Raw genomic sequence first — 11,737 nt, 5'->3', positions numbered from 1 at the left:
CTATCGAGTACAAACAGACAGACACACATTCATTTTTATATATATAGATTTTGTACTTCCAGCTTTAAAAGTAAGGATTTTAAAATATTTTACGCATTTGTTATGATACATTTAAACGAGGTTAAACATGAAATAAAACAAAAAATTCATAAACTTTTGTATTTTTTGTGTTGCTTTTTGTTTTTTTAATAATTTGACAAAGAAATCATTAAACTAGTACAACAGCGATATATTTAATTTCTTTAAAAAATATATATATATTTCGATAATATATTTTTTTTTTCTATTCTGCTTAATATATTAACTATATATATTTTTTTTTTATTGCACATTAAAACAATCTTTAACAAATTTAAAAAAAAAAAAAATTGTGCTAACAGGAAAATAGACTATACAATATATAGTAAAATAGACAAAGGAAAACAAAAAAATAGAATATTTATATATTTTTTTAACTAGCGTCAAATATATTAAATTTTTATTTACTTTAAAGGGAAGGAAAACATGAGATATCAATCAAGAAGGACAAGATAGATAAAAAACATCCCACTGTAAAACTAGTGAGATATTTAAATAAAATTTAAACGATTCTATTCTCCACTCTCTGAGAGGGACCTTTTTTTTAAAAAAATTAAAAAAAAAAAAAGCAATAAGACGCGAAAATGTTTAGAAAAACGGATTTAGAGAGTGAAAAACCGGTAGAATCGTATTCTTTGTCATTACACTAAGTTACTTATTGTTTTTTAGTCTTTGTAAAACCAAAACAAAACAGAGAACGCAAGACTAAACTGCAAGCACACTATTTGGCTCTCGACGCTGGCCTACGCAGGCTGGTGTGCATGCACTGGAGGTGGGTGTAGAGGTGGCAACGCTGGGATTACGTTGCCCAAACAGTCGAAACTCCAGCCCTGCAAATAAAACATTTAATATTTATCACTCATATTTTTTACCAAAAATATCTGATTTATGGAAATCAGGCAAATCGTAAAAGAAAAGAAATAAAAGGGTAGAAAAGATTAAGGGTGTATCTACAAAAAAATTAATAATAAATACAAAAGTAACCTTTTAAAATAAAATATTTTCAAAATGAAGCTCACTATGAAAGCCCACTGTGCAAGTCATCTTTCTGTTGATATCTAAATATACGAATACTACAAAGCTATACTGATGATCTGGGAGATACCTCCGCTAGATTCCTTTTTCCTGTCATGGTGGTGAGCTGGACCACAAGATAGCCATGCCAAGTCTTCCAATCGGATCGTTGGATGATGACCAAGTCTCGGCCATTAGAAATTATGCCAAGGAAAAAAAACAAAACTAAGTTTCCTTAGAAGGATGATAGTTCATCTATTTCAACATTCAGGTGGCAATTAGAGCGCCAACATGTCAATTTCAGGCTACTTTGGGACTATTCTCAACCTCTGTACTGTGAACCATTCACATGCGGGGTGAGTAGGCAACGAGAAGACAGACGAACTGCTACATGCCCAGAGGCTGAGACCGAAATCAGTTTTCAAATCTATATTTGCAGGAAATGTGAGGGCATGCAGAGACACAGAGTAGGAAAATGGATATAATTCCAGTAATTTTAAAAATAGTGCCTTACGATGCTATCTAGCGGCTACCGCTAGAACTACTACAAAAGTTTTTGCCATTAGATAGCATGTGCATGCTCTATTGAGTTTTTTTGGCCTACTTTAGCTATTTAGTACCTTTTAACTTATATCAAATGAATAATTTTTATGTAGTAAATTTTAAGATTAAAAAAAGTTCATTAACTGAATATATATATATATATATATGAATAAATATATAATATATATTTTATGAATTGTTTTTGAGAAATTTTCATAAAATAAAATAGAAAATAATTAAATTAATTAGCAATAAGCAAATATCAGCCAAGTCAAATTAAATATCTACTGAAAAATATGTTTATCAACATAAATACAACGTTTGTAGCCATTTTTTTATTTTTTATTTTTACAAATATATTATATATCTTACTCTTAAAGGGTAAGTCGGTTTAACTTAATGTGAACTTTTACTTTAAAATTGAACAAGAACCACATAATGTTTAAATGTATATATAAAATTGTAATTGTAAAACAATTAAAGAATGGATTTTAATGTTTTTCTTGTAAAAGGTCACATTTTTTTTATGTACTCTATGTAAAGCCTTAAATGAAACCAAATCTAGCAAAGTGGAAATCTTGTGCAAGTATTGTTACAATAACAATAAGGCTATTAAATAATAAGGTTAAGATTGGTATGATTTACCTCTATTGGTTGGAAATGATGATGCGGTGGCGGCTGATGAGCGGTTGGCTCTTGATGAAGAGGCGGACACATGATGACTACATGAGGAGCAGGCACAGGAGGTGAGACTGGCGGACTAGGATACGGCCAGTACATCAGGCCGGCAGGACCCCTACTCAATCTAGACACTAGATACGTACCACCAGGTGCACCACCACCTGTAATTAATAAATAATTTGAATTGAAATGAAAAACAATTAACTAATTAGGTTAAATAAAGAAATCAATTACACTCTGGTTTATACTGCGATACAGGGTTGTGAATTGGTTTGTTTCCATATTTTTTTGTTTTATTAATTTGGATTTTAACGGATTTTGGATTTAATTTTGTACTAAAAGGAAATGATTAGGTCTGACGATTGAGAGAATTCAGGTTTAGATAATAACTGGCAATTATTTTTTTTACATTTATTCTACGCAAATTTACCAATAAGCAGATGAAAATTGTGCCAGAATAGGATACTGTGCCGAATACCAGTAACATATAATAGCTAAATACGAATGTACAAATCAGCCTGTTATAAACTATCATTCAAAATTAAGAATAAAAACAGTTAAACAATAAAATAAAATAGAAAATAATTAAATTAATTAGCAATAAGCAAATATCAGCCAAGTCAAATTAAATATCTACTGAAAAATATGTTTTTCAACATAAATACAATGTTTTTTATTTTTACAAAAAAATTACTTTTTAAAACCCAATATCGTCGTATAAACCCACAACACAAACATTCTAAAAAATTATTTCTGCTCACCATTCGTGCATTGTTATTGATCATAAAATAGTCAACACTCTCATTTAGAATAACATAGCTTGATTCACACATTTGTACATTGTTTAAAACGATTAATAATAGATAAAAAGGAAGCTTAATGTTACTGTTTTGTAATAATAATATTTTTAACACTATATTGTGTTTGCAAATTTAGAAATTCAACTTAAAATAAAAACTGATGAATAATCACAAAGCTTCAGAAGTAAAAGTATGTTCTGAGAATAACGGTAAATGAGAAGCTATGTGCGAAACCATGATTGCTAAAAATGCTAATTAATTCTATCAGAAATAACAAGATAAGGCATTATCCTAACTGGCTGATTTATGATCTCCAGTTCAGCGACTAAAAGAAAAGCCTAATTTACACATTTGTTACAGCAGAATTGATATTTTTTCAGAAATGTTGAGTCACAATCTGAGTCTAACCTTCAGATTGGGTTTCCTGGTGCATGAGAAAATTGGAAAAATTGAAACTGCTAAGTTGCTAACTCAGTCTGTCCAAGAGCAAACACAATACTATTTGTTGTTTCATCAAAGAGACTCAGCCAATATCAAGACAGATTAAGCTTAATATTTTGGTAGCAGTGAATTCGGATACTACTTGATTTTGCTTACTAACCGCTAGAAAAGTTTTAAAATAAGATAGAGTTTATGTGAAATTGTCTTAAAAAGATCTAATTTAAATTAAAAATCAAATTAACTTTTTAATATATATATATTTATTTACAAATTTCTTAAGAAATAAGCAGTTTGTTTTCACTATTATTTACAAAACAGCAACACTAAACACATACGAAAGGCTCATGCTTGCAAATAACTGTATAAAATATCATATGTAAAGGAAATTTATCTAACATCTATAACTTTCTTTTTTGTCGAACTTTTGGGAATCATTGAAATCAACAACAGCAGGATTTTTTTTTTACCCAATATAATCAATTGTTTTCATGAATCTGTTTGCCAAGACTGAAATTAAGTGGACAAAGAGAAACCAACAATTCTCCCAAAGATGACAAATCTTTCCCGAAAGAAAGAAATTTTCAGTAACTAAATTAATCGAAATTCAAGGGGCTTTTACAGGAATGATTTATTGTGAGATAATTTTCATTATTGTTGCAATAAATCTGCTGGAGAATCTATCCCTAGATATACCAAATTAAGGTAAAATTACCATAAAATTGCTAGTTAATAAAATTAATTTGTTTTTTCAATCACAAATTTTGTAGTTATAAAACAACCGTCACTGATAAAAAACATTGTACCCAAAAAATATATACAAAAAAACGTAGAAGTGCTGATGTTGATCTCAGTGTTAAAATGGAAGCACGTAAGTTAACGAATAATCTCAATTATAGAACTTTTTTTAAAAAATTAGAAATTTCATGCTCCATAAAATAAAAGCAGTACAAACAAAATTGTTAGACAAATTTCAAAGCATTAAATAACAAAAAAAATGGGTGGGGAAAAAATGCATCAAATTTCTTAATCCTTATCTTTTATTGGATAAAATAATAAAACTGCAGGCTTGGCGAAGTGGATTATTTGTCATTTGGATTTCATTGAAGAAACAATAACATTTCTATTTTATATCATATGTACAATTATTTTGAGATAATTCTTTTAAATATTTGTAGAATATTTTTGATTTAATAAGATTTTTTAACTAATAAAATCAAATTTCTAAGGAACCCAAAGCAAAACTGGGACTCTAACAAACTTTTGTAGAAATTTACTTTGATTAACGCATCAAAAATAGAATCTAAAGCAAGATCAGAAGCCGATCACAAAATTCAGTCCAGAATTTACCGAGTTGGTTATAATTACGTCTCGATAAGTTTAAATATATCTGAAATATAAATTGTAGTTATGATTAAAAGCTCATTAAAATTAGTTTTAGACTTTTCTCCTTTTTTTGATTGACTCGACCATCCCACATTACTCCCGCGAAAATTCAAGCCCAACTTTTATACAAAACAGAAGACTTCCGTAATCATTCATCCAGAACTAAATGTTCCTGAGAGAATATTTATTGCGCAAAGCCCAGAGAAAACCGACAAACGTAAATTGAATTAAGGGCGTAATGATGCAAGGTTAAATAACATATTACTCTTGCTAAAAATCTGTGAAAAAAATATGTGATGGAGAGGCTGTTGGAGAGGGAAGTCCCCAATTATAAATGCAGATTGGAACCGTTACTTGAAAATAACAAAACTGAGCTGCAGTAGAGTGTTGTAGTAATTATGGACCAGGCAGTCGAAGCCATCACATCAAGCCAGATATTATCCTGATGGGACCGGATGATTATTGGAAATTGCCATCCCTCTGTTACTTTGTTCTATATAGCAGAAAAGAGATCGCGTCTGGCGAGTAGAGGTGTTGTGGGATTTAACGGCAGGCTGAGAGATTTCTTCCTCGAAAGAAAATTCATTCTCACAATTTATCAGCAAAGTTGATGGACAAGGCAGACCATCTTGGCCAAAATACCATCTTGCACTTCACATTGGCAAAGTAAATAATTATAATCAAACATTGAAGATAAGTAATATTAGAATAAATTAGTAGCAAGCCTGCAGTTTTTCTAAGTTATTTGTTACACACAAACATAATAAACACAAACAAATAAATAAGAAAGTAAAATAAAACCATGCAGAAAATGGCTCAAACTCACCCTCAGCCGAACGAGAGAGAGAGAATTGTGATAGACAGAGAGAGAAGGACGTTTCCCTCACCAATGCGTGATCACCAGCGGGTACTATCATCACCAACCAGTTACCACCTGTCTGTATCAATGCTGGCAGGATGTTTATTTATTTTATGTTTTTTCTTTAAATTTACCTTTACGTAGTTATCGCTTAAAGTTGGATAGGATAAAGGACTATAGGAAAAGGATATACTTTCTAAAAATAGTGAAAAGTTAAGCCCATGGAATACCACCGGGGAAATAAGTTATTTACTTTATATATATATAAATAAATATTCATGTGCGAAACGAGCAGCTCGATCTGCCCCTAAAGACGATGTTTAAAAAAGCATGTAAATTACGCACACCTTTGCAAAAGTTGTTGCAATATTAAGTATACAAAAAAGGCTCAATAACTAAGTAATTACAATTTCGAAGGCCTGGATTGGTTTATTAAAAAAATAAAATAAAAAAAATCCCCACTTAAACAGATCAGAAATCATCTGGTTGGGCAAACTAATCTTTGTAAGCAGTACTGCCGCTCATTCTTCTGTAAACAATAAGCACGATGAAAAAGCTTAAATGCTAGGAGATTAAACTGTCTCAGAAATCTGGATCTATAACAAAATATAAGAGAATGCTAAGTTTTTGATAAAACAATTTATGTGAAATTAAAAGTGTAAGATTCATTTAATATGTAGTATTATTTTGTGTAAATGCACTCAACATTTCTTTATGAGTGGATCGTTAATTTTGTTAATACAATTAAAACTATTCTCACGTTTCTTTAAATTGCTAAAAAAAACATACTACTGATCTGATTTTTATCTTTAAACTTTTAACGCTATTTTGTTATATGAAATAAATTCTCTGGTAAACTTATTTTCAAAATGGAAGCATAGAAAGCAATCAATTCTTCAATAAATATCTACATTTCTGTAATGTTTAACATAAACTAGTACAAAACATTCTTCTCAGTTTTTCCGCTACGTTCCCTAAGTGGTTAAGAATGAACATAGTAAAAAAACAAAAACACAAATCTATATAAAAACTCCAAATCGAACTATAAAAAGTATAAATAATCCTACCACATACTAAGTGAGCACATTTTCGAGAGAGAAGGGGGCATACACATCAGATGTTATAACAGTCGATTTCCAGATATTGAAAAAAAAATACAACTCTTAAGAGTTTTGTATTGATTGATTATTAAGAAGATTTTGGGTGGAAGAAGACTCCAAACTGGACAGAATAAATAAGAATGAATGGACGAATATAACACAGCTGTTCGCTGAAGTGATGCATCCTAACCAGGCATCAAACTTTGTATCGAATATCGACTGTGTATCAATATAGAAAGCCTGCCAATCGAATATCGACATCCTTCTTGAATTTATAGGATTTATAGCCTTCCAGCTTGAACTGCTTTTCTTGAAAAATCGCCTCATGCCACTGTGAACTATAACTATTCACATATTTTAGGCACTGAAAAGAAAAAGAACATTAAATATTTTTTAAAACAATAACGTGTATTGAATTTTGTCAACCGTACTATTCGAACAGAGTGATGCCTTCATCAAAAAGTGCCTAACAACCAAATCTAGACTATCATGGTGAGAATTTAAGATGGCCCCCAGAAGAATCGCAATATTGTCACAGCAATAGTTAGACAGTTAGAATAATAAAGGATTCTATAGAGGATTTTTGGTTTTCATCAAATGGTTGAAAACATCGTGCAGAGCAAACTAAACAGAGATAAGTAGCTTACAGCACTGCTTTGCTAACTTACAGAAGAAGATCATTCCATAAATCTTATGAAAAGTTTCTTACTAGAAATTTATTTAAAATTTTCGAATTTGAGCGGCGGTACATGCTTTACATTTATTTAAGTGTAAAGCTGATCATGTCTTTTTTATTTAAATTTTTAAAAAATGGCTTAATTTTCGTTACGTCATAACTTCAAAATATGAAACTGATTTTATTAATGAAAAGTAAAACAATTATCAACATCTACACACAAATAAAATATTTATCGATTGTGTAAAGTAGTGCAATATATATTGTTATATATATATATATATATATATATATATATGTTGTTTGATAAAAAACAAAAATAGACAGTCGTAGGAGCGAGAAATTTCTGGAAGTCACAGTAATACTTGTTCTTTGGAAACTGATCAAGGAGAGGTAGAAGATTCATATTGCAGCCCACTTTACAAATATTCAATCATTTCCACTTCAGGGACATATAATACATTGCAAAAAACAGTAATTAAAAAGCTTGAAGGAGATGATTTGAAATAAGTGGCCCTTATTTTTATATTAATGTCTATCAAAAACAGCTAGCTAACACAGATTTCAACTTTTAGCTTAGCCAACATTCGTTTTCAGAATAACTCGAATCTAAAAGTGGATGAAAATCCAGAACCAATCCTATCTTGAAAGAAAACCGTTGAGTAGAAAAAGAAAATTGCATGTTCTTAGAATTGTAAAAGTAATAATCTTTTTAAAATAAATTTTTTTGGTGGAAAGATTTTCTAAATGTGTGCCTAATATGTTTCAAGTAACAGAGAAACCGAAACTACTGTAGAATTCATAAAAAAACAGTTTGCATACATATAGTTTCCGGAATAATAGGAAATGTAAGTTAAAATTTGCAGCTAACGGAAAATTTAAAATAAAAATTTGGTGTTTTTTGCCTCATCCAATATAATGTCTTAGTTCCCTGGAGTTTGTAAATTACCAAGTGTAAAGGCTACATCAATGTAGATTGGACAATTTAATTAAATGCCCAATTTACTCACAAATTTATTTTATATTTTCATATATTTTTTTAATTTTGTATTAACTGGCTTGATTAAGGCGCTACGGTAGCCGAGCAGTTAGAGGCGAGACCTGCAAAGCTAATAAATATTGTGCTACTGGGTTCAATTCCCGGTCTAGACCTTGGATTTTATTTAATGTTTGATTTTGAAAACTTAGCAGTAAAGTATGTATGCTACCCGCCTCTATCCGCGATACCTAATTGGAAATTGGATGTAAAGCGTGCCTGAAATAGAAGGCATTACTTTACTTTTTATGGTATTGAAATTTTATGGTATTGGCCCTGGTATTGAAAATAATATGTTCGTAGCATGTTTATGAATGTTTACTGCTACTTGACCAAATTTCAAAAACACAGTAAAAAAAAAAAAAAAAAGTTAGTCTTGTGTAAGGAGAGTCAGTAGTTGTCTAAGTTTTTTGAGTATTACCAAATAAATATTTTAAAAAGGCGAAGTTTATATTGAATTTTGCCAACCGTACTATTCCAACACCTCGCATATTGCAACTCTACAAATAAAATAAAAATGTAAAAACATGTGTATACCAATTAAATCTTAGGCGTCTGCCCAGGCCTCCGATTTCACCACAAAATTTAACAAAATCGAGAGTCACAATCACCAAAAACCAACCCATGGATCCAAAAATAAAGACAAAAAATTTACCATGTACCAATGAAATAATATAAAAATAAAAAAGAGAGACACCATTTCCCCAATGTTAACCATATTAGGCATTATTAGAAAGAAAAAAAGATTTTCTCTTTTCCAATTTTACATTGGATAACTTAAATCAAAGAGGAAATCTTTTCTTCAAATGAATATTGTTCGTTTTATTTCAAAAGAAAGTAAAAAAAAAAAGCCACCATTTTAAATAAAATGCAAGTTTTTAATTAACCTCTTTTCTTTTTTTAAATAATAATAATTAAAACTTAACATTTTTCTTTATAATAAAGTAATTAATTGTGCGAAAAGTGGATTTTACATAGATCTACTTCCTAAGAAATTGGAGGGGCATCATGCTCTGTCCCAGCCACAGAAATCAAATTACTCATCGTCAGAGAGAAACATAAAATATTTTTTAAATCAAAATTTCTTTTATCTTAACTCGCTATAAGTATATTATAGGTATATTTTGTTGAATTTCAAAGTAACAGTGATGATACTGAAGCGATTTGTAGAATATACGATATATTTTCCAATATTATTCCTATCTTAAGCAATAAAGCCTAAAGGAAGCTTTCTGGAAAAAAAAGATTTCATGATGAATGCAACAAGTCGCATGAAATACTTAATAAAAACACAACCTTTATTTCCCTTAGCGAAAAAGGAAAACTAAATTTAGAAATGGAATGTAAAATCGCACTTAAATTAATAAAAAATTAAATTAATTGTTATATTGCACTCCACCATTAAACCTAATTTAACACAGTAAATTAAAAATAATGATAAGGCACTTACTAGTGGAAAGTGGTATCTTAATTTATCATACATTTAAATTTAAGTTACTATGAGCGAAAGGCCAAGTATGGACAGGTTTAAGTACTTATGGGAACAGTACTTTTTTTCTTTAAGAGGAAGCCAGTCTCAGCTAATAATTCCAAAACTAATAACTCATTAGTTTAACTACAACTGCAAATAAATTCAAAATTTTAATTTATGACAAATAAAAGATTTTAAAAAAAATTCACGCACTCTTATTCATATAAAATCATAACAAAGAAAGTTGATTTCTTTCAGCCAACGCTCAAAGTAACAGTGATTTAAGCTCTGTACAAAAAAAAAAATTATTATGATTCCCAACCAAAAAATAAAATTAAAAATGAAGTAAAACGTACTGAGTGCTTTCTAAGTATTTGAAAGTAAATAAATGATTACCTATCTTAAAAATTAGCAACAAAATATTCAAATTAAAGAAAGCTTAAGTACAACTTAAAAGTTACGAAGAGTTAAGTACATAATAGTAAATGTTCCAATAAAATAAAGTTTTACAAAAATATCCGCCAGCAAAATGCTAACATAGGCAAAATAAAACGTAATTTTTGTAAAGAATTTGATTGTCCTAGGAAGGCACTAATTTTTTTTTTTCAAAGTTATATTTTGGGAAATTAGGGAACTTAAATTGAAAATAATTTGCATGAGATATACGTTTATTAATCGTTATTACCTAGAGATTAGTCAAGTAATTTACTAAGTTCTACCTTCTGAGCAGAATAATCATGATTGGAATGTCATTTGGACGAAATGGAAACAAAAATTGTTAAATGTAAACCATTGTCGAATTATAGTACTTAATTAAGTACTGGGAATGTTTTAATATAATCACATTAAAGACAAATTTACTTTTCAAAAGGGCTAAATTTTTACAATTTTATGATCGGGAGCTCTTTATACATCGCGATTTACTGCAAATGTAGGCCTGGATGTTGAAAAAAAAATGGATGAACTATTGGAATCATAGTTTGTGGATGAGCAGCAGCAGCCATTGCAGTAAGTGCAGAAGCCGGAGGTGGTGCAGTATGGATTGGAGGCGGTGGAGGATGGTGGAAATGGAACTGAGCAGCAGATACTTGAGGAGCTTCTGGCTGCTGAGGAGGTAGGGCTTGCCTTTTATGTGGTGGATGTTGTGGCTGCTGAGGGGCAAATTGTGGTCTTGCTATAGTAGCTGTTGGAGGCGGAGGAGGTGGTACTAACAAGTTCAGATAGGATGTAGGCGGTGGGGGCGGCGGAGGTTGAGCAGGAGGTGGATGCAGGAATGCCTCAGACCATGTTCTTTTTAGACCAGGAGCAACTACCGGTTCTGGTAACACGACTACCGGTTCGAAAATTGCTCTCATTTGGGCAGCTGCCCTTAAATGAACTAACGCGGCCGCAGCTGCAGCAGCCTGTTGCTGTTGTTGTTGGTGATGATGATGTGTGAAAACCTCTAAAATACCTGGAGAAAGTAAGGCCGTCTTGTTAGGTGACAACTGCGCTTGTGGGGCGGCTGGCGGAGGTGGTGGAGGAGGCGCTGCTCCACTTAAACCACCGGACAGCACCAAGTTCATATCTTCTCCAGAACATTGGAACACCTCTATGTAGCGTTGCTTCTTTCCGAAAGACATATACCTGGAACCAAATCCCATTTAATCAGTAAC

The 11,737-nt window shown here is 30.9% G+C and overlaps 1 protein-coding gene across 3 annotated transcripts in view; it reads right to left on the bottom strand.

Moving 5' to 3' along the window:
- Positions 1-565: 565 nt before the first annotated feature.
- LOC141455845 (RNA-binding protein fusilli-like) overlaps positions 566-11,737 on the bottom strand; it is a 142,226-nt gene continuing 131,054 nt past the window's right edge. For 2 of the 3 annotated variants that reach the window (XM_074131283.1, XM_074131282.1), the window contains exon 14: positions 6,248-11,708. In XM_074131283.1, the coding sequence (XP_073987384.1) occupies positions 11,003-11,708 (706 nt within the window). In that variant the 3' untranslated portion in view covers positions 6,248-11,002. Of the gene's footprint in view, positions 909-2,280; positions 2,478-6,247; positions 11,709-11,737 lie in introns of those variants that run through there. The other variant, XM_074131284.1, reaches the window with a different exon arrangement.

The sequence above is a fragment of the Rhodnius prolixus genome, unplaced genomic scaffold (genome assembly GCF_049639745.1).
Source record: "Rhodnius prolixus isolate KJV_2025 unplaced genomic scaffold, Rpr scaffold_4, whole genome shotgun sequence".
NCBI classification, from domain to species: Eukaryota; Metazoa; Arthropoda; class Insecta; order Hemiptera; family Reduviidae; genus Rhodnius; species Rhodnius prolixus.
The sequence above is the reverse complement of the archived record's forward strand: the minus strand, read 5'-3'. Positions and strand labels throughout refer to the sequence as shown.